Raw genomic sequence first — 26,927 nt, forward strand, 5'->3', positions numbered from 1 at the left:
AATATATCATTCAAAACACAGTTGTCCTTTTATAACATGTTATTATGGACATTAGTCAAGTGACTACTTTCTGGCAGGTGACATTGATCAACAAGAACTGTTCACACCACTTGAGAAAAATGCATATGCTGATAAGAATGGCCCATTGACAATCAAAATTACAAAATGTAGAGGTATCGTATTGACAAAATAGTTATTTCAATAAAAACGACTGTTCATACAAAATGTTTCAGAAGTTTCTTGGAAACATTAATGACAATTTGATATTTAGTGGAAAGGCTATTCCTCTATGGAAAGATGAGAAAGGACGGAGTGTTCTTGTGCAATGGCTGCCAGTTCTTTAAGAAACTCTGTGAAAAGAACTGTGGCATATACCTCAGTTCGGTTTGTGGAAACCACAGTTTTGGGTTGGATAGCTGGATTCTTCTTGGTTCTGTCTGCTTCACAAACATAGAGGTGATCTCCAATCTGTGGACCGACAGAGTCTGGATTGGAATAGAACAGACAAGCGTGTCATTTTCCAATACATATCAGATGTCCTTATTCTCACAGAAATGACCATAACATTATGCATATAAATCTATATGAAGATAATTAGTTGAAGACAACACAGAGGATGAATGAAGAAGACTATAACTATAACAGGTCATTTGCATAAATTAATACAATTATAAGCATTGTTTTTTTCCCCACATGGAACAGTTAATATGTCTTTACACTGCAAATGCAACACCAAAAATTCACCTGAAGCACCATAAATGCCATGACAAGGTGCATTTACACATATATTGTAATGCCACAAAGAGGCAGCAGATGTTTTAGACACAATTTAGCTTGTGTCTTATGTTTGTTGATTCCTGTGCAAAGCCAAAAACAAGGCACACACTGATTTTCATTACTGACAATAGCAAATTTTAAGGTTTGATGCAGAATTTTATTTACACAGAATCACAAAAAGTATCTGCTCTACTTAAATCATATCTTGCATTCGTTGCACAAACGTCATTTTAGAATATTTATACTGAACAAAGCAGCTTTGGAGAGAGGCAAAAATGCAACCAAATGTGCCGTATTCCTAATTTACATATCCTGACATACAGTTGCAGTTTAAATTATTTTAATATTCCTGAAATGCACATTGCTTATTTTATTTCATAGCAATACAACATATAAGCTCCTTAAACAGTGTAAATTATGTTTGTTCGGACCTTTGCAAGAAATGGCATTTATTTGAATACCCCTGGTTTATTGTTCAAAATGATCTTGACGTCATTCCTTTATTTCCTCCCATGCTTCATTGCATGTGGGTATATGTTTAAACTTAATATACTCTATTACACTGGGGCAAAATCATGGAATGAATAGTCAAGCAAAACCTTGAAATAAACTGAACAATTCCAGAAGGAAAAGGCCACATTAAGAAAACATGAGGTTGTTTTCTTCTGAGGCTTGACTTACTGCTCAACCATATGAAGAAGAATATTTGCAAACCCTTATTAATCTTGCCTCTAATTAAACTACAAATAGAAATTGAACAGAGGGTCTATTTTATTTATTTTTCTGCAGTGATTTTAGTGTACTCTTCTCTAGTGTCTTTCATAATAAGGGTGCTTTCACAGCAAAGCTTTTGGTGTAGATGTCAGAGTTTGGTTGGATTGAAAGCTGTTTTCTGAACTCAGGTGCACATCAGCTTACAACGTACAAATGTACAGTGTGAAAAGATTAGGAGACCAACAAGTATTTAGATTTTTCAGCCATATGTGGATTATAAGACACATTCTCTCTGAATCTGAGCACAGTTGAGCAAAACCCGTAACAGGACAGATTACATCCTAAGTGACACAATTTTGGTCCTTACTTAATTTTGACAAAATGTGTAGTAACAGCATTTTGCTTTTGCATGGCAGAATCATATTTTTGATAAGAACCTAGAATGTCAAGTCTTTTGCTTATGAGTTTTGATCAAAGATTGTGTGCATGCTTATTATCATTATATTTGACTACAAGCTACAGTAAAACAGTTGTGTGTGTTTTATGTTTTGGTATGTCACATCTTATAAAAAAAAATGACTTGAACACCTTGATCTCTCAATGAACTCTCTCTGGCCAACAAGCAGTGCTGAGCAGCTGTTAGTAGGTCAGGGAAGTCTTTCTGGGTTGCTGACAACTCCTCAATCTGGTTCTTTAATGAGGCCAGGACCTACAAAATCAAAATGAAGAGGAAGAGATCGAGAAAGGAATAAACAGAGAAACCTGAATAAATTATCAGATTCTGCATTCCTGATACAGTGTAAATGGTTTTTTGTAAGAGTACGTCTTAGTGTCTGCTGATAAACCGATGAAGCAACAGATCTAACACATGACCTTCAAAGACATGCTAATAAATGCAACATGACATAGAATAGCAAGACAAAGGGTTTTATAAAGACTGAGAAATCATCGGCTTTTGAAGTATTATAGCTTTAATCTCTCTTTTAATGTGTATCTGATATGAAAAAGGCTTTAAACATTAGTGAGATTTCTTCAGTTCCACTCATATGCTGAATAAATGTACTCTAGAAAACAATTATTAAAAATATAGTAAACAGTATAAAAGTATATTTCATTCAATACAGAAAGTAAATAAAATAGTACAGTACTGAGCAAAAGTCTTTAGATTAGATGTTTCACAACATTATTAACATTAAGACATTATTTGCCTTAAAGGGGTCATGTCATGAGGAATAATATTTTCCTTGATTTTTTTGACATATTGTATAAGAGGTCATTGTACTATAAAAACATACTGTGAGTTTCTGAACTCAAAACTTATTTTCCAGTCCGAAAAGAGCATTTACAGTTTCTAATCGGCAAAAAATTACTCCTTTTGAAATTGGCTACATTGTGACATAACAGTGCAGTGTCATTTGAATAGCCCCACCTCCACAACATACAAAATTGTTGGTTGGCTGAGCTACTTCAGTTCTGAAGGTGGTACTATTGTTACTGTAGTTTGCTTTAAACTAATGAAAAGATGAATATGTCATGCAAGAACTCCAGATGTTGTTGTGTTCCTGGTTGTGGAAAAACTGCATCTCTGTATAGCCTTTTGAAGGATCCCAGTGTTAAAAATGAGTAGCATACTATACTAGACACAACAGTAATGCCAGTGAGTGACAAATGTAATACTACTGTTTGGTTGTCAGCATATTTAAAATTGCAAAATAAATCATGATCAGGACTCCAATGCGGAGCAGAGCGTGCTTATTACACAGTTACTTTCCAAAGAGATACATAATTGCTCAAGAAATATTGATGTGAGATTACATTATTTTATTACACAAGAAGAATGCATAGTGTGGAGTGCAACGAAAGACAATGCTGTAGTATCTGTATTTAGTGCGATAAGAACGCATAAGGATACCCACTCTCCCATATTTAAGCAGCTTAACAGTCAAGGGTGATCCCCTCCCCCAGTTGACCAGATATGTATTGAAGCGACCACACAACAGAGGCAAACACCTGGGTTGACTGTTCATTACAGCTGAATACAGATATATTAACCCTTCACATTCACAGCTTATGTTAGTCTGGACTATTTTCACTGTTCTCAGCTTTATTTACCATTATTGTATCGCCATATATTGTATGCCTGATAATAGAAGAATTCGGTAGCAACATTATGCCGACTTGTTCAGTTTTTGATTGTTATTTCATTCGGAACAACTTTAGTAGTTTGATTCTGTGCTTTACATAAATTGGGACATATACACTTACTAATAACAAGAGCCCGACCGATATGGGATTTTTGAGACCAATAAGATACTGATATTAGAGGGGGGTGTGCTGAAGTAGTTTTCTCTCCCTCCAGCAGGAGGCGTTGTAGTTGTTACAAGTGTTATGTTTAACCTTTACTAAGATGAGAGTAAGAAAATACAGCAGTCAATGTTGAAATATGACTGACAGCAGAATCCACTTCTGACGTGATCTACATTATTCCTTCTTTGTTGTCTTACAGAAAGCATTGCTTGTGAGTATTTTATGTTTAATATGAGTCTTGAAAAAACAATATTTGTGAACATTTATGTTAATCAAGATTATATTTGATAGTTTTTAGTTTTGATGAATGTTAGCCAGACTTTGCATTAATACATGCTGTTTATTACATGTGAACATACATTAGAATACATGTTGTTTATTTGTTTCTTTTTGTAGTTTCACTCTGTCAATTGTTGAAGGATACGTCAATAAAAGGACATTACAACTGTCAATTGTCGAGGAGTTTATCTATCTGCATAGCTGTGTCTGAGTCTAACAGTGAGGGCATAATAGTGAAAAAGCAATGCTTTCTACGCGACAACAAGTGGATGTTACATCAGCCTCAGCATAATCAACTATGTCTGAAGAAGGGAGAAAAAGCTCAGCGTCTGTCTGCTCCAAGAAATCGCATCACTCCAAGAGCTCTAAAGGTTCAGTTAAATCAGCTGCCAGTATAGCCGCTCTCAATGCTCGAGCTAAAGCTGAAGCAGCTCGTACAAGAGCAGAATTTGCAAAAATGGAAATTGAAATGAAAGTTAAGAAAGCGGAGCTTAAAGTAGAAGAGGTGCGCCTGGATGCCACACTACAAGCATTACAACAGCAGTGTGATGCGGAAGCCGCACAAGCTGAGGCGTTTGTCTTTGAGAAAAGCGGCCACTGATCTTGAAGAAGAATCTGCATCGGGGTCCGTGAAGGTAGATTCCACAGAACGTACTCGCGACTATGTAAAACACCAAATAATCCTAAAGGCAGATTCAAGTCCATTTCACAACACAGAGCACAATGATACTCTAGCAACAACTGTCCCATACGAGCCACCAAAACAAGAACTAGGCCAGCCTACTGACACAGAGTACGTCCATCGACCCCCGAGTGCAGACAAACGTAAAGATGTTCCCCAACTTTCCCAAAACATTCCTGTGCGGAAACTTTCATTTGGAGCATTACCGACACATCAAAGTACGGGATACACTCCACAACATGGCAATATGACTGATATAGCTAGGTTTCTAGCACGACGTGATTTGCTCACTGGCGGCCTCAGAAAGTTCAGTGACATGCCAGGTGACTATTGGGGATGGAAATCTTCATTTAACAATGTTATTGATGATTTGAACCTGTCTGCTAGCGAACAATTTGACTTATTGATCAAATGGCTCGGAGCAGAGTCCATTCAATATGCAAAACGTCTGAGAGCAGTGTATATTAACAGACCCTCCGAAGGATTGGGCAAAGTATGGGAAAGACTGGACGAGTGTTACGGCTCCCCCGAAGCCCTGGAGAAGGCGCTACTCGACAGACTTGAGTGTTTTCCGAGAACCTCCAACAAAGACCCATACCTCTTAAGAGAACTTCAGGATCTTCTCCTAGAGATAGAGGCTGCAAAGGACGAAGGCTATATCCCAGGCCTACTGTACCTCGACACTGCAAGGGGCATTCATCCTGTTGTGGAGAAGTTACCCTTCGGTATGCAAGAAAAGTGGATGACGTATGGGTCTAAATTCAAGAAGGAGCATTCTGTATCGTTTCCACCATTCTCAGCATTTGTTGCCTTCATTAGCACAGAATCAAAAATGCGCAACGACCCAAGCTTTAAGCACTCAGTGCAACCCGGTCTTGTACCCATTAAGATGAGGTTTCAGGACAAGCAGAGTAAGAGAGAAGCAATCTCAGTCATTCGGACCGAAGTGGTCAGCACTGAGCCAAATCCAACTGCAGGAACAAACATCTATGACCCAAATAAAGAATGCCCAATCCACAAAAAACCTCACGCTTAAAAAATGCAGAGCTTTCAGAGAAATGCCTCTGGAGGAGCGTAAGGTCTATTTGAAGAGGAATCTGATATGTTTCCGGTGTTGTGCATCCACTAATCATCAGGCAAAAATATGTAAAGCCGAGACCTTTTGTGCAGAATGTAACTCCAACTCACACATTACTGCTCTTCATCCTGGTCCTGCACCTTGGGCAACCACCACAGAGCCTGCTTCCGACAACGGCGGGAGTGCAATATAGCTTTACCTACGGCCACGTCTTCATGTACGCAAGTCTGTGGGAGTGAAGTCGAAAGTCACTCATGTGGCAAGATCAGTCCTGTATTCATTTATCCACAGGGCTTCCCTGAGAAGAAACTCAAAACCTACGCTTATTTTGGACGATCAAAGCAACAGGTCACTTGCCAGATCTTCAATTTTCGATACGTTCGGCATCACCAAAGGCTGCTTCCCATACAAGCTGAGAACCTGTGCAGGCCTTGAGGAAGCTACGGGGAGGAGAGCATACAACTTCATTGTCGAATCTGTTGATAGCAAGTCACGTCTAAAGCTCCAAACACTTATCGAATGTGACATGCTGCCGGACAATCGCAATGAGATTCCTAGACCTGAAGCTGCTCGTAACCATTCCCACCTCCAAGACATTGCATCCGACATTCCAGATGTTGATCCTGACGCTAAGATCCTGCTTCTCATTGGTAGGGATGTTATTCAAGCACACAAAGTTCTTGACCAACGCAATGGACCTCCAAATGCACCCTTCGGCTCAGAAGCTAGCTCTAGGATGGGTGATTATTGGAAACATTTGTTTGGGTGGAGCTCACAAACCCAGTACAGGCAAGCGTTTTCAAGACAAACATTTTGGACAATGGTCGCCGAGTCACTTCCTTCCATGCAAGAACTTCATCCAAGTAAAGGAACGCATCATCCCACAAAGCCACAATAAGGTCAGTTTCCCTAACCATATTGAGAACACGTCCATAGGAGAAACCGTGTTCCAACAAACAAGTTTGGATGAGAGACCAGGTTACTCTCAAGAAGAAACAGCCTTCATGCAGATAATGAATAAGGAAGTCTATCAGGACAATACAAATAGTTGGGTTGCTCCGCTGCCCTTTCGTTCACCTAGGCCACGCCTTTCCAATAACAAGCAGCAAGCCGTCCAACGCCTAGCTTCAGTTCGTCATATGCTGAACAAACGTCCTCACATGAAAAGTCACTTCCAGGAATTCATGCAAACCCTTTTTGACAACGGCCATGCGGAAGTAGCACCACCCCTTACTGAACAAGAAGAGTGTTGGTATCTTCCCTTCTTCGGAGTGTATCACCCCTGCAAGCTGGACCAAATAAGGGTTGTCTTTGACTCTAGCGCACGATATGAAGGAGTGTCCCTCAATGACGTCCTTCTTACTGGTCCGAATCTCAACAACAGCCTGCTGGGAGTGCTCATGCGGCTCCGTGAAGAGAAGGTAGCTGTTACAGCTGATATTAAGCAAATGTTCCACTGCTTTGAGGTCAGGGAGGACCATAGGAACTTTTTGCGTTTTCTCTGGCACCAGAATAACGACATGGAACAATCAATTGTGGAGTACCGAATGACGGTACACGTCTTCGGCAACAGCCCATCGCCTGCAGTAGCAACTTATGGACTCAGGAGGGCATCAGAAGATCAAGAGAAAAGAGACCATACAACAAAACATCTTGTGGAACGTCATTTTTATGTCGATGACGGGCTTGTCTCCTTGCCATCAAGTACCGAGGCCATCTCTGTCATTCAAAAGGCTCAAGAAACCCTGGCCTCATCTAACTTGAGGCTGCATAAGATCGCCTCTAATGACATCACAGTAATGAAAGCATTCTCCAAGGAGGATCTCGCAAAGGGTCTGAAAGATCTCGACCTAGGTGAAGCGTATTCTCGACTCAATGTTATCTACCAACTCAGTTCAGCTGCTGACCCATGAAGTTCTCGTAACCCTTCTTGCAGAAGTAACCGCCATTGTGAACTCTCGACCTCTCATTCCTGTCTCATCTGATCCCGACTGTCCCTTCATTCTTACACCTGCTACACTCCTTACCCAGAAGACTGGATCTCCACCTATCCCTCCTGGAAGCTTTGGCAAGTCAGACTTGTACGGACGCCAGTGGAGACAGGTGCAGCATCTTTCTAATGTCTTTTGGCACCGCTGGAGAACTCAATACTTGCCAACGTTGCAAGATCGAAGGAAATGGCAGTCGAACAAGCCAAATCTACAAGTAGGAGATCTTGTACTTCTCAAAGACAACCAAGCCAAAAGATGCCAATGGCCCATGGGAGTTGTGATCAATACCTTCCCCAGCCGAGATGGAAAAGTCAGGAAAGTAGAGATAAAAGTTGCTTCTGGGGGTTCGTGCAAATCTTTCTTGAGACCAGTTACAGAGACTGTACTTCTGCTGTGCAACTCCAATGAACGTAGCCAACGGTCCAAGAATTAACGGTGACATCCTATGGACGTCAGGCGGGGAGTGTGCTGAAGTAGTTTTCTCTCCCTCCAGCAGGAGGCGTTGTAGTTGTTACAAGTGTTATGTTTAACCTTTACTAAGATGAGAGTAAGAAAATACAGCAGTCAATGTTGAAATATGACTGACAGCAGAATCCACTTCTGACGTGATCTACATTATTCCTTCTTTGTTGTCTTACAGAAAGCATTGCTTGTGAGTATTTTATGTTTAATATGAGTCTTGAAAAAACAATATTTGTGAACATTTATGTTAATCAAGATTATATTTGATAGTTTTTAGTTTTGATGAATGTTAGCCAGACTTTGCATTAATACATGCTGTTTATTACATGTGAACATACATTAGAATACATGTTGTTTATTTGTTTCTTTTTGTAGTTTCACTCTGTCGATTGTTGAAGGATACGTCAATAAAAGGACATTACAACTGTCAATTGTCGAGGAGTTTATCTATCTGCATAGCTGTGTCTGAGTCTAACAGTGAGGGCAGAATAGGGGGAAATTCGCCGATTACTGATATGGTGGCCGATATAGTTAATTTTTGAGCTAGAATGAAAACAGACCTTTTCTAAGTGAATTGTGGACCGATATGACTATAAAAAGGTACTCGGAAGGCGTTGTTTATTTACTTTCCAGCATTGCGTCTCACCAACTAGGTAACAACGTAGAATTAAATCAACACTCAACAGACACAATCCACCACCAATTTGCTCTGATCCTTCCAATCCTGACTGCACTGACAAAAATATAGCTGGCTAACAGCAAACAGATGTGATAAACGTCAGTGACATGGTTGTCGGGGACAGGGTTAACATTATATTAGTTATATTGAAAATGGAAAATGATGGAGTCATTGTTTTTTAACTTTCCAGTATGTTTTCAAAACTAGTTAGAAACTTACTGAGAAGACACCGCATAACTCTGCACCACTTAATTCTGCACTGTCTACAGAACCACCGTCGGCTCAGCTCTGTAAACAATGGAGTCGCAGCATGCTCTGCTAGACATACTAAGCTATGACACCAATTCTAAATCACCCAGGCATTATTTTCTGCTTTATATGTTCTAAAAAAAGGTTTAATATCTGCACATATAGGAAAACATATAAACCGATATAATATATCTGTGAAAGGCTAATATAGGCTGATAATATCGGCTGACCATTAAATCAGTCAGGCACTACTAATGACATTCTGAGATGCTATTCTGCTCAACACAATTGTACGGAGTGGTTTTCTGAGTTAGAGTAGCCTTTCTGTCAGCTTGAACCAGTCTGGCCATTCTCAGTTGTCCTCTCTCATCAACAAGGCATTTATCGCATTATTAATTAGCTGTACAGGTGTTCCTAATGATGTGCTTAGTGAGTGTAGCTATGAATGATTGCCTGGACTGAGTGCTTTCAGGGGTTTTTGTAAAGCGCTTGAACATTTTCATTCTTTTACTCTTGGATAAAACTGTTCCACGAGTGTTGGGGGGTTGCACTTCAAAGATGTTAGCCAATCATAACACAGGTTGTGTGTGTGTATATTGAAGTCTAAAAGGGGACAGAGTAGAAAACTGTGCATTTTAGGCAGAGGGCCAGAGACAGGGTGGAAAAAGTTAAATAAGTTTTATTTAGAAGAAACCTTTACTAACATTTTAAGTGAACCTCAAGGAAAATAATAAAGTTAAAAAAAAAATCATTACATGACCCCTTTAAGATGGTTATTTTATGTCTTCTGCTTTAGAGTGTCAATAGGAAACATACACTTTAGATTTCCAAACATTAATTATGCAAATAGAATATAATTAGAACAAGGAGTCCTGCAGCAGACAGTATGATCACACAAAATATGGATTTAGTTCTTTAGTTAGTTTATTGCACTTTGTAAAAAGTTAATTGATAAATTAAAAATGATTCATGGTATTAATTTTGAAAACATAGTCACTATTATTTTTTTCACAACTGCCTAAAACTTTTTCACAGTAATGTATCTATACAGTAAATACGCCAATGTAATTAAAAATGTATGTTTTTCCCCAAGATATGCTGTGTATATGTGTGCATATTAGAGTATTGCACAGTTAGCTAGTTAACTCAATTGAAACCAAAGCATTAAAATTCCAGATTACTGTACAAAGTGCTATTTGTGTGGCTGTGAGTTGCTGCCTATGTTGAGCATTGAGGTTCCATGATGGTTAGAATGCTGCCTTAGAGGGCAGCGTGGCAGCACACTAGGTTCTGGAGCCAAGCTGTGTTTTTTGCCATATTGTCCAAAGAGTCCAAATGTATAAGGACAAAGCATTCCAGTACCTGATAGAGAACACTGGGCTGGACACTGGGCTGGAACACCATGTTAGAGTTTAGGAGGAAGGAGCACAGCAGTGGTTGAGGGTAAGCAGATAACTGGGCCAGGATTCCAGTCAGAAGTAGGTTCACTTGGAGAGAGTTATTTAGCATGTTTTCTAGATGGGACAGCAACACACTTACAAATGGCCCTGAGAGAGAGAGAAAAAGAGAGAGAAGAAAAAGAGGGAAACATACACAATTATTCCATAGCAGCATAAACTTAAGTATCATACAGAACATTCAAAATTCTCTATACTACTATAAGGCAAGCTTGGTTCTGTTCCTGGTATTTTTATCTCTTTGTGTTTGATTTGGAGGTGGAACTAAACTCTGAAACAGTTGTGAAATAAAATTGTCTAAAGAAACAAAGAGTGTAAAGGAGTATTTAATAAAATGTTCTTTGACCTGTAAAGGGCACAGCATGACCCCTACTCCCACAGTGGGGTTTGGTCCCAAGAGGAGACGGCAAATTTTCTGCCTCTGGTGTCTCTGGTGAGAAAGAGTTAAAGTCTACCTCATCTTCCTCATCATCCATGAGGTTAGTGGGACTACTGGGTTCACGGTATGCTTTTAATTGACTACTGGACTGTGTACCCAGAGTCCTTAGCAGTTCCTCATACTGGGCCATGAGGTCCTCTCCATCTGGGGCTACAGACTTATGGTCTGATTGTGCAGGAACCCCCCCTCTCTTTTTACTCTCTGTGTTGTCCAAAGGGGTGCTCAAGCCATTGCTCATTGAGGAGTCTGAATTATGAGTTTTTTGATAAGCTATTGGTTCACCTATCTCCTCCAGCTTTGATTCTTCAGAAAGTTTGAGTGGGACATGACAGCTGTTACCAGAGTCATTGACATCCTTCTGAGCAACCAGGTCATAGACCATAACATCATTCTGGAACTCAGACTCTTCAACGTAAGAGCCCTTTACAAGCATAACAGCAGATCTCTGCAGTTCTTGGATGTGTTTTGGGGGCTCTTCTGCTATGGGATTAGCCTCGAGATTTTCCTCTGTTTGGTATTGTGTTGGACAAGCATCATAACTATCATCCCACTCCAGCTCCAACAATCCAGGAGCAGCAGCTCTGTGGGGTGGACCCGAGTGATGCATCTTATTTTGGTGAGGAGTATTCCTGCTGGTAATTGATGTGCGAATTCTACCTGCCTCCTCTGGCTGGTACTCTTCTGAAGGGGGGTTCTCGCCATCGTAAGGGGCCGACCACACACGGCATGCTCGTGTGCAGTTCTTTATGCTGTTTCGAGCATCATACAGGTAGTGCAGGTAACTGACATCCAGGTAGATCTCGGAGCCAATGGCACAGGTGTGACCACAGTCATCCTCCTCTGAGAGGACAACCTCTGATTCTAGAGAAAGATCAAGCAAATGTAAAACTGTTGTTGGTACACAGTCCATTTCATGACCTCTTTTTGAGGAAAATACTGAACCTCACATAGAAGTACTTTAGAACACTTTAATTACAGGCAAATCCAGATTTCATATTCTAAAATTAAGAAATAAGGTTACAGGAATTAGAGAAGTGTACTGCAGACTAAATGTACTCTAAGATGAAAGTTATTTACACAGAGACATGAAAGGCATTAAAGTGTGCTAACAGCACAGGTGAAAATCTTTTGAGAAAAGTTTTTTACAATCACAGCTGTGCACTAATATAGGTCATTATAGGATTTCATTACTTTATGTGTTTTGTCATCAAAATATGACATGATCAGTGTAGATTCTCACACAGTTCTTTCATTTCAGTCATATTTTTTGTCTTTTGATGAAAATTTCCTTTACACTTAGCCAATATTTCATCAAGTCAAATTCACAGATTTTAGTCAATTTTGCCATATAATATCAGTCAACGAAAACTTTAAACCAAATATTCAACAAATGTTTTGAAACATTTTAAAAACATTTACAGTATACATTTTTTTTATACATTTATCAAAAATATGATTTATGAATATCAACAACATGACAAAGATGTCTGAGCTACAGAATAGAATATAATGAATGGAGTACACTGAAGAACAGTTTTAGGTACTTTTTAGAAGTTATGTAGTGAATGTTTTAGAAGTTATTATCAATGTAATGAATCTTAGAGACTATTACACGTATGCGTTACGTGTAGCAACTTTTTACGGAAACAGCGCATTCACAACACAAATTAAACATTCTGACTAGCGTGTTACTTAGTTCAAGTCCACGTACATTCACTTAATTGTCTGTCCAGTTGTTAGTTGTAATATTATGATTATGTTGCAGATATACTTAACTTGCAAAAAGTCTTAGGCAGTTGTGAAAAATGTTGTACAGAAAGGATGATTTCAAAAATAATGTCATGAATAATTTAAATCAATTAACTATTAAAAAAAAAAGTGCCGTAAGAATAAAAAACTAAAACTAAATGTTGGTGTGATCCCCCTATGCCTTTAAAATAGCACCAGTTCTCCTAACTACTCTTGTGTATAAATTTTCAAGCCAGATAGGTTGTTCCAAGCATCTTGGAGAACTTGCCAGTTTTATATTTTAGGCTCTCTCAATTGCTTCTGTCTCTTCAAGTAATCCCAGACTGACTCAATGATGTTGAGATCTAAGCTGCATTCCCCATCACAAGCTTAAATTGATCGTAGAGACCATTGGCAGCAATGATTTCTACGATCTACTTAGGCTTACAGTGCTTTTGGGAAACTCAGCCCTGGGCTCTGTTGCGGACATACCATCTGTTGCAGAGCTCCTTTTTCTACTTCTATTCAATTCTATTTGCAAAAGGAATGTTTGGTAATCTAAAAAATATTTTTTTCTATTGATACACACAAGCAGAAGATATCAAATAACTTAAGAATGAAAGTCAAATGTTTTTGTGAAACATCCAATGTGCCAAGATAATGTGCAAAGAGTTTTTCACATTACTGTAGCTGATTAATTGCATATATAATGTGTTTGAGTGGGGTAATTAACCCGTTTGTGAAGCGGGGGCAATCTCTAACATACTATGAGTGGATTATTTGAATAAATTCTTTATAGTTTATTTTTTATAAAAAATTTTAAAGAAAGAAATAAAGACATTGATAGCAGTATTATTTTTCTCCTCATCATATTTTCATTAACAGTATGTTCTAATTAAAATCTTTTGACTATCATCAAAATATGTCTATTTTGCCTTGTCTTCATTATCGTTGACAAAATAATAATAATAAAAAAAATCTATTTGTCAGTAATTGACAAGATTAACACTGGACATGATGTACACTAGAAACTCAAATTACTACATGGCATTGCTCACAACTTTTCCACATTAAGTAACACAACTATATTACCCATAGTTCCAGTATGAGCACCAGCAGTGCCTTTTGACCACAGGATGGAGTCCAGCTGTCTGAGTGGAGGAGGGATGATCTCAGGAGAACAGCAGGAGGGTGTAAGGGCTAGAAACTTAGCAGCTGATAGAGAATAACAATCTCTCTCTCTCAGGACTCTGCGCTGGCTCAACATCATGTGGTTACAAGGGATAAGGTACCTGTGGGACACCACAAGACACCACTTATAGTGTTACATGAAAGCTCTCCAGGAAGCTACTCTCAAAGGGAAAATGATAAACATATGTCACAATAGACAATGTCTTTTTCTGACACTAGACTCTGTGACCAAAGTTTGCAGAACTCCAAAACAACAACAACAACAACAAGATTTTCAGACAATCTATAGTACATTCGACTTAATACTTCTTGTTGGAAATACATAAAGTGTTGAGTGAATAAGCAAACATGAAGAGTCTGTTGAAGTATACTCACTTGAAAATCAACTGGAGCATAACATCCTCACAGTAAAAGCCAATGAGAGTGCGGAACAAAGCCAGTGATACAGTTCCAAGCTGAAACAAAAGAGTATCCAGTAAACCAAAAGTTAAATGAACACACCAAGCATGTGAAAAAAAAAACTAGTTGGTTTAAGGCATTCTCCCATATTATTCTTGAATAAAATAAAATAATTTTTGTCAGTGTTTATCTCGTCAATGAAATGAATGACAAAAATGCTCGTTGATGAAGGTATTTAAATTTGAAAACAATAACTAAGATGAGACGAAAAAGACTAATCAAGACAAGAATCAAAAGTTTTTAATTAAAACATACTTATGGCAAAAATGATGACAGAAAGAAAAATCTGGAAAGCATTTATTAAAATAATCCAGTCATAGTATGTTAGGGATTTCTCCGCTTGAGCTTAAACAAAATATTACAACATACATCTGCACAGACAATGAAGCAAAAGAACGGGTGAATTTTTACACGTTTGCCAGAAGGCATAACTTGTGTTGTGAATATGTACTGTTCTTAAAAACGTACTACATGTAACAATATCCTTAACTGTCTAAAACAAAAGGAATTCACAACAACTTCTAAAAAGTAGCTAAAACTTCAGTATATGCATTCTACGTTCTTATTTCAGGAGCTCAGGTTCTCAGGACAGCATTCTCATATTGTTTAGTCTTTCATAGAATTATTTAAACATATAATAATCAATATTAAAGATTAATTAGTAACTTATACATTATTCAAAATATTTGGCAGATGTTTGGTACATACTGTATTTTTGTCATTTTGCCCTTTATATTAACATTTTGGCAACAAAAATGATATGCCATGTTAGTCAGAGTAATATTGACTAAAATTAAAGAATATTACAAGACACATTTTTGACTAAATTTTAAAAGGCATTTGGCAAAAAACTAATATTACAAATTATGTTACAAATAATATATGACAAACAATTTTAAATATATGTCAATAATTATGACAGCAGTGGCACTAACAGTAACAGTAGTCTATTCTCAAATCAGTACTGCTTTTCAAAAATGCTGAATGTGATTGGCTGACAGAGTATGGAAATATGGGTACCTGAAAGGGAGTATTGATGCGGCTAACTAGTGTGTCCAAAATGTGTACGTTGTCATGGCGATGGAGGAGGATGAACCTGAGGAAGGTGTGTAGCAGGGCAGGTTCAGACACACTTCGAATGAACAAGTCCAGGTATGCTGTTGTGGTCATCACCTCTTCAAGTGTTAACTACAGTATTTTAAAACAGAACATAATGCAGTATATTAAAACAGAACAGGGGTTATTGGATATAAACCTAAAAGATAAAGTGAAGTCCAACAGCTTTTGACCATTTAATTTCTGTGATATGACAGTCGTTCATGATTACTGGATAAGGGTTAAAAAAAAACATTTTTAAATAATGTCTAGTTGATTAAATACTTAAACTAGAAAAAAAAAAACTACTAGAAACTTTACGGTTTTCCATGACTTTAGGATTTTATTAATTACCATGTCCTTTCAGTCTTCAATGTCACAATCATAATTTTAAAATTCACTAATATCTCCAAGTTTCCCATGACCATGGTATCCCTGTTTCAAGCCAATGTGAGATTTTGTACACCAGAGGCCAAGATTATGAGGAGTGATTAGAAAACATCATGGCCAACTAACCTTGTGTAATGCTGGTGCTAGAACCGGTACCAGAAAACCATTGTGGATGTAGCCCACCAGCTGCTCTCTGATAGAAGTATTGGCCACCTATGCAAAAAAAAGAGGCATTCACACCCAACTAATTTATTTTTACTCCCTATCTACTGCTGGCCACACATAAAGATATGGGGAATACAATAATGTTTATTTCAGGCACAACCTTTGTCTCTTGATATAAGACTTCCGGAAAAATGTGTCCACAATGCAGAGAGGAGGTTTTTGTCTAATTATAAACACATTTATTGTATGACAGGCACAGACATAAGTAGTTAACATGAACTGTAATGAAACATTAAGTCAACTCAGGGTTCACCTGTATGACTGCATTGCAGAACTCCAGGGGATTCAGAAACTGCACAAGAGCGGGCAGCTCCAGCCAGTCCTCACGGTGCAGACAGTGCCAGTCCTCAGCAGGGACATTCAGCTTAGTAGGCAAGGAGGAGTAGAGTCCACTCAGACCTGTGGCCAAAACCTTCATCAAGTTAAACAAAAAAGATGGATTACAGAAAAGTATTTAAGTCCTTTTTTACTATAAATTATCCTCCCTGCCCAGTAGGTGGCAATATGCTGGACGAATGCGAATCACCAAAAACAAAAGAAGAATGTGGAAATGAAAAGTGAAAGCGGAGATTGATAGCAAAACATTTATTAAATATTGATCTGTTTCTCACCCACACCTATCATTTAGCTTCTGAAGATATAGATGTAACCACTGGAGTCATATGGATTTCTTTTATACTGCCTTTATGTAATTTTGGACCATTCACTTGCATTGAATAGACCAACAGAGCTAAGATACTCTTCTAAAGCAGAAAAACGAAAGTCATATACATCTGGGATGACATGAGGGTGAGTAAATGATGAGAGAACTTTCCTTTTTGGGCGAACTATTCCTTTTACGGTGCTTTCACACTTGGTTCAAACCAGAGTTTGATTCCTTCTCCCTGCCCGTGCCCTTGCTAGTCACTGTTCACATCATATTATTTACCACCAAAACTTTACTTGCACAGAACGGCACTTGTTTTTCTCTGCCACAGACACACTGAATGTGTGAAGATGTGAAGAATGTTAGCATTTTTCTGCCACTGATGCATTGCAAGTGATGTAAAGAATGCAAGCTGCTCTCTGAAAGCAATTTATTTGGAGACAAGGAGGTATGAGAAATGCATTATACCATAATAATTGCATCCACGGGCATGCAAAGACAAATTATACTTTATCAACAGCAGTTCACTTTCGAGATTTAGGATGATTGCATTCTTATCATCAACAAAACGTGTTCACATCACACTGTTCAAATACATTTTCAAGTGGACTTCAAGTGGTTTGTGGGTGCTTACCAGAGTTCAGATAACAGCGTTCACACCAACCAAAAAATGTTATCATGCCAAATGAAGACAGGAATGCACCAAAGTGCTAGTGTGAAAGCACTGTTAACTACAGTAATGTTAATTTATGATAAAAATGTTTAAAGAGTCATAAAACCATTCAAATTTATAAATTGAATGCACAGCTTTGAATAAATGCAACTGCCTAATGTTTAAATGTAAATGTAATTAGGTCATTTCAACCAGTTGTTCCTGTAACACTACTTGAGCTCGGAGTTTGAATAAATTGTACTAAAAGACAAAAATAATTCCTAGTGTAATCCGAACTCTTATGAGCCAGTTAATATAATGAATCACACAAAAGACTCAAACACACAAGATATTGGTTTAAATCATATTCTCAACTGAATGAACTCACTGAATCAGTCAGACCTTTCATCTGACTCACTTAATGAAGAAATGCAGCAATAACAGTGTTGTATACTTAAGGCTAGTGAAAGTTAAATCAGTATCAATACTGACTGATTGATCAAATAACAATGTGTAGTTAAAGATAAACATTTGCAAAATATATATTTTTTGTCATTTATTTTTGATAATAATAATAAAAAATTGTTTTAACTATGAACAAAACATTTAAAACATTAAAATCTGTTACCAAAAAGATTTTTTTTATAGTGCTGTTGAAATTAATTAATTAATGCATGTTATTAAGTTAAAAAAGGTTTAACGCTTTAATTATATAAATGTAACATTCGATTCTGATATTTTATTAAGCGCTGTGTGTAAACACTGGTTGAAAAGGGTTGAACCTTTGCGATATGTGAGGGGACATTACACTGATGTACACACCACAAACAAACACACAGTGATTTCATGTCAATAATCAAGTGATGAAAAAAGGTCCTCTAAATAAAAAGTTTCTATTTTTTTTTGTTTTTTGTTTTGTACAAAGCAAACTCAGATCGGACAAAACTAAAGTAATTTGTAGCCTTTGTACGTTGGAATTTGACCACAGAAGCACAGCTAGTTTAAAACTCCAAGCCAAACACACGATACATAGCACTGATAGCTAGCTTGTTGGAGATCTCACCTGTGCGAGGTCTTTTGACTGTCACATGCAGCAAATTAAACTCGCATTCACATGACTTGCTGGAACAAAGCATTATCGTTTCTTTGGCACAGCGGTGCATTTCCAAGAACCGTTGTTAGGCGCCACTCAATGTTCAAACTATTTCAACCAATTTTCATAGGCAGTGCCAGCGCTAAAATCAGAACAAGAAAGAGCTGCAAATCGTGTAAATGCGGCTTCATATTTGCTGTAGCAAAGTGGATAGCTACAGCCTGATGGCCAATTAATTGTGGAGGATGAGGGTTTAAGTGATTTAATGCCTATTGCAATGAATACACAACCTATGGGGACTAGTTCTTTCAACTAGTTATTTTCTTAGACTTTGGGAAACATCATGCTACATCCACAATTTTCTAAATGCTCTCCATCCACACTGCTTTTTAAAAAGTTTTCAAAATGTTGCTTATCCACATTGAAACGTCTAAAATCGCTAAAATCCCCTTATTTATCCCCTTATCCCATATCATGCGAAAAAACTTAAGTAGCGTGGCCCTGCGTCATTTCCATGTTTGGTCTGAAACAATTGTCCTTACGTTCCGAGTAACGTTCCAGTCACCTTTGAAGGAATGCAGTGTGAATGTTGTACATAACATTTATCTTTAACAATGTTATCCAAAGTGGATAGCAGGCAAAACAACGCGGTTACAACATGGGCCACCATCTTGATTGTTTTGGGTTGAATAGATCACATGACTGCATCACAAGACAAAAAATATGTCATAGTTTTCGAATATCTTCGCTTTCCCCTTCCATACTACAATGCGAATACGCTGTTTTCAGATTTATCCACTTAGGAGAGCAATTTTGAAAAATCTCCCTTTTTGCTGGACAAAAGATCTGTCTCAGACCACATTCACACTAATACATTTTAGTTTGAAAATGCATCTTTTTCTCTACGTGTTGGCCTGCCGTCCACACAGGAGCTTTGTCCACATTGTAGTGTGGACAGGGAAAACTGAGAAATCTGAAAACGATGACATATTTGTTGTCATGTGACACAGTCATGTGATCCATTCAACCCAAAACAAGATGGCGTGTTGTAGTGGCATTGTTGTGCCTGATATTCACTTTGATAGCATTGTTAAAGATAAATGTTGCTTTGTACCACCTTCACATTTCATTCCTTTAAAGGCAACGGGAAGTTTACTCGGAATTGCTGTACGGCAATGGAACATGTGTGGAACATGACAGTTGCGTTTCAGACCGTACATGGAAAGGTGATTTTTTTTTTGCATGCACAGTAAGGGGATTTGAATGAGAAACTTTTCAAAAACAAACGTTTGGATGGAGAGCGTTTCGAAGATTTCAATGTATCCAGATAAATGTGGACGCAGCCTCAGAGTGGACGGAATGCCATAACGTAGCGAAATTAAAGTATTTTCAAATGAAAACATTTTAGTGTTGACATGGCCTTAATGTCACTTCAACTGGTGCCATTTAAGTGCATTTCTATCTTTATACTGTGGAATGTTTTGTTTGGAAAATGTTAATAAAACATAATTGTTATAAATTGTTTTCTTTTCTTTTCTAAAAAGGAACTCTGGCAGGGCAGAGGGCGGGGCCGGGTCGTGATCCTACACACCCGGTCCCGTATTAGGCTAATCAAGCCTCCGTGAGGGATAAAGGTCGACTTCAGAGGATCGTGCGAGAGAGAGAGAGATAGTTTACGGACATGTCCGTCATGTGTGTGTTTGTCTTTTGTTTAAGTTTTATATTCAACTATTATTTATATTGACAAGCCGGTTCTCGCCTCCTCCTTTCCATTGATCCCTTTACAGGAACTAAATGCATTTTGACAGGAAAATAAGTATTTAAAGAGTAAAATATCAGCACTTTTAAAATCTGTGATTAATCACACTTAACCATAATTACATGATTAATTGTAATTAAATATTTGAATTGACTAACATTACTATTTCTAATACTTAGTTCGGACCAATTATGTTAGGTCTGAGCCAGTTTTGTGGGCTGCAGGGGTGGTCAAGGGGGCTTCCCCGCTGCAAAAACAAAACTCTATAGGAAAAACTTGTTTGCACTAATCTTCCGTCAGGATGGTAATGGCAACAGAATAATGATACTGAGTAACTAACAGCCATTGAATTGAAAATACAAAGTAAAGATGAGAATCATTATGTATATAATAATAATAATATTAATACAATAACAATTTTTAATTCCCCAGCTTCATTAGCAGTAACACAAACTGACTGGTAAATATTCCCAATTCATTGGAAGAGAGTGCATGTGAGGTCAAAGAGGGCTGAGAGTGCATGTGATGCAAAGAGTGCATGTCTGCAGCCAGACTCTATTGAAGTTGAGGGTGATGAGCTCTTCTTAATAAGATTACTCATCCATGCCATCACAGATTATGCAATTAGTTCTAATGACTTTACATAACAGGCAACTGTTGCTTGAACATCCTGTACTGCTGGACACCCCAACAGGGCCCACTGTTGCAAATCATTGGAGGGAAAGCCTGATAATTTTTCAGAAGAAATTTTTAATTCATCTCCAGGAATCTCCAGGACAAAGCATTACAGTATTTAGACTCCAGAAAATAACATGGCCCTTACAGACTTATATGGTAATATAGGCAATGCGATTCAAAAAGATCAGCTGCTGGTTGCACCAAACACCTTTAAGTTAAGCTGATCATTCTCTCACAACATTATCAAGCGTGTTCTTAACCCAAGGGGTTTGTTGCAACTGGTTAACCAATGAGTTGCCTAGAACAGCAGTATCTTGGATTCAGTCAAATAGTACTCAAGAATCTCTAGTTTTCTAGATTAAATATCTTATAGCTAGCAAGCGAAGGAGAGAAAAGGGAGAGAAGAGGATACCCACACCAGCAGGTGCATACCGGACAGAAGTAGGTGTTCTCTGCGATGTGTTTGGCCACAACATGGTTCTCAGCAGAGAGAGCCATGATGAGCAGGAGTGCGTCTCTGGCCTGCTGTCCAACCAACCCTTCTCGGTGTATGAAAGGAATAAGCAGGGAGAAGATAAGGAAGTTAGCTGCTCCTTGGTCCTCGCTTGTATGGAAAAACAGCTCCAGGATAGATGGGTCTTTAGCCAGGACACAGCACAGTTGATTCAGGAGCAGCACAAGTTCTGCATCCACAGCGGAGGAGCTCGGACCAGACAGGGAGCCAGAGCAGGATGACAGAAGCATCATCAAGGGCCTGAGTACAGGTTTAAGGTGAAGCAATGACTGCCTGGCTTGTCCAATCAACATCTCGTACATCTTCAGCTGCTCTAATTTCATATTGTCAGTGAATTGTCTCCTCAGGCTCCAGATAAACAGTCTCTCCAACACGTTCTCCATCACCACAAACACCAGTATGGGCCCCATGGCTCCACTTTGACCACACTCCTCTTTCATCAGGAGGAAGAGCATTTGCTCTACGTAGTTCTGCACAGTGCTGGCCTCATCACCAGGGATTGGGCCGAAAAGGAGGCTTCCCAGTACTCCTCCTCCACCAAGATTGTGACTTCCTCCCAGGCCGCCCACATTAATGCGTAAGGGGTCGTGCTTCCCTAGAATCTTCACCACCTGACAAATTGTAAGAGATCAGAAGTCATTTGACTTAGCCAAATGGAGCTTTGGTCACACTAACAAATAACAAGAAGATTTCCCTTTGCAGCTGTAGTAATATAGTTTTTGTCATAAAGTCCATCCATATTAAAGCGTTAACTGTATAGAATGTTTGGAAATTAAAAATTCCAAAGAGTTCATAGAGATTCCAAACAGATTTTGGGATGCTTTTTTTATATCATTATTTTAGTGAATCTATTAGAATATGTAGTGGCTTCAAAAAGTATTTGGACACTTAAGCCACACTTAAACACTTAAAAATTGGTCCCAATTCCTTTTGTGCCTAAACTGGTCCCCAACTAGTCCCAGTGCCTTATGTTCACATGGGTGGTTTTTGCTCAAAAACCACAGGTACAGCATCCATCATCCATTTAACTACTGACATGTTCATCTACATTTGACAACTAGAAAGTTTCTCTAGAAATGTTTTCCATCTTAATTTTTAACTTAATACTGTAGCTATTGCTTCATAATTTAAAACCCACAAACATCTACTGTATGTGTTTTGCCTTAAAAGTGCTATCTTTCTTTAAAATAAATGCCACTTGGTTTGATTTGATTTTGTTAACTTAAATAAATTACCATCATACTTTAAGTGTGACTCAAGTGTTTATCAGGGTTTATAGGGAAAGGATCTTATCTATTTCATGCAAAATAGCTCAGAAGTAGGCGGGAGCTGCTATAAACTATATCAACAGAAAAAATGTGTCTTCTGTCCTGGTACTGCTCTATAACCATGGTGACAAAACTGCCAGTTAGGTGTGGCAGACTGAGATTGAGTTATTAACAGAGCAAAAGAATGACCTGAAGACACTAGGAAGAGGAAGTCCAAGGATGGCCAATGGCATCAAACAAAAGTGGATCATAGATATATGCAAAGCATGTAGGAAGGAAGAGGTTAACAATGCAAGTGTGTGCTAGCTAAAATATTCAAATAATCCAATATGATATCCAGGGGTGTAAAGTAACGAATTACAAATACTCATGTTACTGTAATTAAGTAGTTTTTCCCAGGAATTGTACTTAAGTAGATATAAATGTTATACATTTACTTGAATATATTTTAAGTGCTGTAACTTTACTTTTACTGCGCTATTTTCCCACCATCTGTGTTCGCTACTTCCCTGTCCTGATTTTATTTTTATCTATCAATGTGATTGGCTAGGGAGAGTGTGACTCCCATCAAATCTAATCACACTTGAACAGCAACTGTAGATCTGGCGCCAACAGTGGAGGATGCCTCAAGCACAGTTTAACACCTGAAAGGGCTTTTCGCAGAGAAAATTTGCTTGACTGTGTCATGTGAATTTAACTTGCTGAAGCCAGATATCAGCATTAATCCTGCCTCTAATTTGAAGAAACACATCGAGGTAAATGTCATATTTCTGCTTAATAGATTCGGTGTCTATAATGTTGCCTGTAAATTAGCTATCTATCACTGAGATTATTTGGTTAATGTGAGAGATTAAGGCAATGTTATCAATAGGGCTGGGCAATAAAACAATTTTGATGTTTATCTGAACAATTTAAAAAAAGAGATCAATATCGATGATGAACTTCAGTTTATCATTTTCAGAGTCATTTTCTATATTTAGCCTATGTTCTACATCTACAATTGCGATAGCAAGATAACCACTGGTTGGTTGATCTAGATAAAATATAAAAGTATTACTTTTTATTTCCTGACGTCTGTAGTTGCGTGCTGTTTGATTGACAGGTGGCTGATGTTTGAGTGCTTAACGATCAAATAAACTTTGTAATTCCACCAATGCCCGTCTTGATGAGGCATTAATGTAAATACAGTTGTTTTGGTCTAAAGTGAGTGTAAACAGTGGAACAAAAAACGGATTTGCATCAAAATGTCAGACTTGAAGTGTACATTTAACCGAATTGAGCAGTCTAGTAGGCTATATCATATAAAGGATATTAATCAAACAACAAAACAAGAAAACCACTCTCTGCTTTTGGCTGAATAACTTGAGTAGCTTTAAAAGTATTAATGTAATAGAATAAAACAGTGATATATTTAAATAATATTTTTTTTTTTATAAAACTGACCCCTGATATAGAGAATGTGTTAATTTGTATAATAAATTACCAGGAAAGTAGAGATGATAAAATAATGTATAATTATGCTTAGCCTTTATCATGTTTTTTCTAATGCCTGATAGAAAAGTATTAACCTTTGTAGAACAATACTTCAGGCAGAACATTCCACCAGTCACAAACTTCTGAAAATTATGCATCATGCATTAGAATTAGAACACAAATATTGATGGGCTTAAAAGATACAAGAACTAAATCAATGTGGAACATTGTATCTCAAAAAGGAGTACGATGTGGCCATCCATGGGCTACTAAAAGAAATAGTTCACTCAAATTAAAAATTCTCTCATCATTTACTCACCCTCATGCCATCCCAGATGTATATGACTTTCTTTCTTCAGAAGAACACAAATTAAGATTTTAGAAGAATATTTCAGCTCTGTAGACCCATACAATACAATGAATGGATGCCAAAATATTGACACCCCAAAAAGCACATAAATGCAGCATAAAAGTAATCCATATGACTCAAGTGATTAAATCCTCTTCAGAAGAGATATGATAGGTTGGGTGAGAAACAGAAATAGAAATTCTTCACCCTGCCTAGTAGATGGTGATATGCATGAAAAACGTGAATCACCAAAAACAAAAGAAGAAGAATGTGAAAGTTAAAGTGGAGATAGACTGAACAGGGAGGAGAATTTATAGTAAAAATTGACTTAAATATTGATTTGTTTCTCACCCAACCTATCATATCTCTTCTGAAGACATGGATTTAACCACTGGAGTCATATGGATTAAGCTACTTTTATGCTGACTCATGTGATTTTTGGAGCTTCAAAATTCATGCACATCAGGGATTTCATAAGGGTGACTAAATAATGAATATTGTGCGGGACATAACGCACCAATTGACCCTGCTTTTTTAGTGGGTTTTCATAATTTTTTTATGCATTTACATTTTTTTTTACATGTTTTGAACATGTTTTATTTGCAACTGTAACTCTCTGTCGGCATTAAGGGAAATTTAAACCCAACACATAAACTGATTTTAAAGTAATTGTTTTATACATTATGATATTGAAAATAACTTTCATCTTTTCATTTCTGTAATCATGTCGCCCTTTTATTTATTTTTTTAAATCAGATACATGTAGTGTTTACAGTATCATAAGTGATGTATTTTAAAAGTTGTCACAAACACCTATAAAATACCTATATTTTGTATTCTTTCTGGCAAATGGCCATAAAAGGGAATGTAAATTACGATATGGGTGCAACATTTTTAAATTGCAGCATAGAGTTTTTATTATAAAGGGACATAGCTATCGCAACTCAGTACTCAATACTCACTACTCATGAGTACTTTTAAATGAGCTACTCTTTTACTCTTACTTGAGTACATTTTAGGACAGGTACTTTTACTCATACTACATTTCTTAAGATGTAACAGTACTTTTACTTGAGTATTATTATTCAGTACTCTTTCCACCCCTGATGACATCATACTTGTTTCCTTTCAGAAAACCACCCTAATGTCTGTCTTATATAATGCCATTGGTCTCAATAATGCCATTGGCCTTGTTTCCAAAAAGCATCTCAAGTCTAAGTAGATCGTAGTATCCATCGTTTTGCAGCCCCTTTCCCAAAACCATCGTAACTTAAGTAGTACTTGAAAATGGTTGTAAATTTACGAGTGCTCTGGAGTAATCGTAGAGCGCTAAGAGCATCGTAAGAAGGCAGACTTAATTCGCTGAATTACAAAATAGTTTAATTAATTTTATTTTATTATGATTACACTTTATGCAGCATACAATGAGTAAATAATAAAACAATAAAAAAAAAATTTAATATCAGCAACTTTTAAGATGTATTTATTTGTATATTAATCAATGATTAAATAATAATAAAATAATAATACATAAATGTACCCAAAACTAAACAACAACCAATAAAACTACAAACTATAATTTATAATGAGTATGAATACAGAGTCAAAAATATAGTGAACAGCAGCATTTATTGAAATGTTTTTTTTTCTTTTTATTTAAATGAACCATCTGAACAAACCAATTCACTAAAATAAATCAGACTTCTCAATGCTTCAATAGAAAGAGAGAGGTTATTTTAAGCTAGCATGTTTGATTATGGCCCCAGTTCACTTGTCTATAAAGTTATTTCCAAAAGGTGCACACAGTAATGTTGATGTGGCTTACAATGTCTTGCACTGACACCTAGAGTCCTGGATGCTGCATCATTCAAACACAGTAGTTTTTAATTGCCAATGCAATTGTAGAAATGTACCATGCACAGTAAACCAGGATTAATTTAATCCATGAATAAAAGTGTCCAATAACAGGGCAGTTACTGAGATTAAGCACATAGTATTCAGATGGTCATGTGATAGGTTTCAAAATTACTATTAATTTCTTTTGAGGAAAATATATATTTTCATTGCTGTATGTGTTCTGACACAACACAGAAGCAAGAATTCATAGAAAACTGTGACAGAGTAGAGAATGTTGTAAATAAATTAAGAGAGGCACACAGGGGAAGAACAACAGAAAAATAATAGTTACCTGCGCCCAGTGGTTCTTGAACACGATCATGCATGTTTCAGGGTCCACACCTTTCAGGACCAGTGACTGGTCACCTTGGATGCCATTGGCAAGCATGGATGCCAT

At 37.5% G+C, this 26,927-nt stretch overlaps 1 protein-coding gene across 1 annotated transcript; it reads right to left on the reverse strand.

Moving 5' to 3' along the window:
* Positions 1 to 274: 274 nt before the first annotated feature.
* Positions 275 to 26,927, reverse strand: LOC127644219 (FHF complex subunit HOOK interacting protein 1A-like). Its single transcript, XM_052127283.1, has 11 exons — positions 26,823 to 26,927; positions 21,463 to 22,155; positions 16,456 to 16,614; positions 16,104 to 16,190; positions 15,513 to 15,680; positions 14,409 to 14,488; positions 13,935 to 14,134; positions 11,022 to 11,975; positions 10,581 to 10,765; positions 2,080 to 2,200; positions 275 to 485 (listed from the first exon to the last, which is right to left on the reverse strand). The coding sequence occupies exons 1-11, from the start codon at positions 26,925 to 26,927 to the stop codon at positions 280 to 282; spliced, it is 2,958 nt and encodes a 985-aa protein (XP_051983243.1). The 3' UTR covers positions 275 to 279.

Source organism: Xyrauchen texanus, chromosome 5, assembly GCF_025860055.1.
Source record: "Xyrauchen texanus isolate HMW12.3.18 chromosome 5, RBS_HiC_50CHRs, whole genome shotgun sequence".
NCBI classification, from domain to species: domain Eukaryota; kingdom Metazoa; phylum Chordata; class Actinopteri; order Cypriniformes; family Catostomidae; genus Xyrauchen; species Xyrauchen texanus.

Excerpts from the sequence above, each read along its gene's own strand:
- LOC127644219 (XM_052127283.1), bottom strand. The coding sequence starts at position 26,927 with ATGGCATCCATGCTTGCCAATGGCATCCAAGGTGACCAGTCACTGGTC. Across the intron at positions 16,191-16,455 it reads TCTGCAATGCAGTCATACAG|GTGGCCAATACTTCTATCAG; the intron begins GTGAACCCTGAG and ends TTTTTTGCATAG. Across the intron at positions 10,766-11,021 it reads TCATGCTGTGCCCTTTACAG|GGCCATTTGTAAGTGTGTTG; the intron begins GTCAAAGAACAT and ends TCTCTCTCTCAG.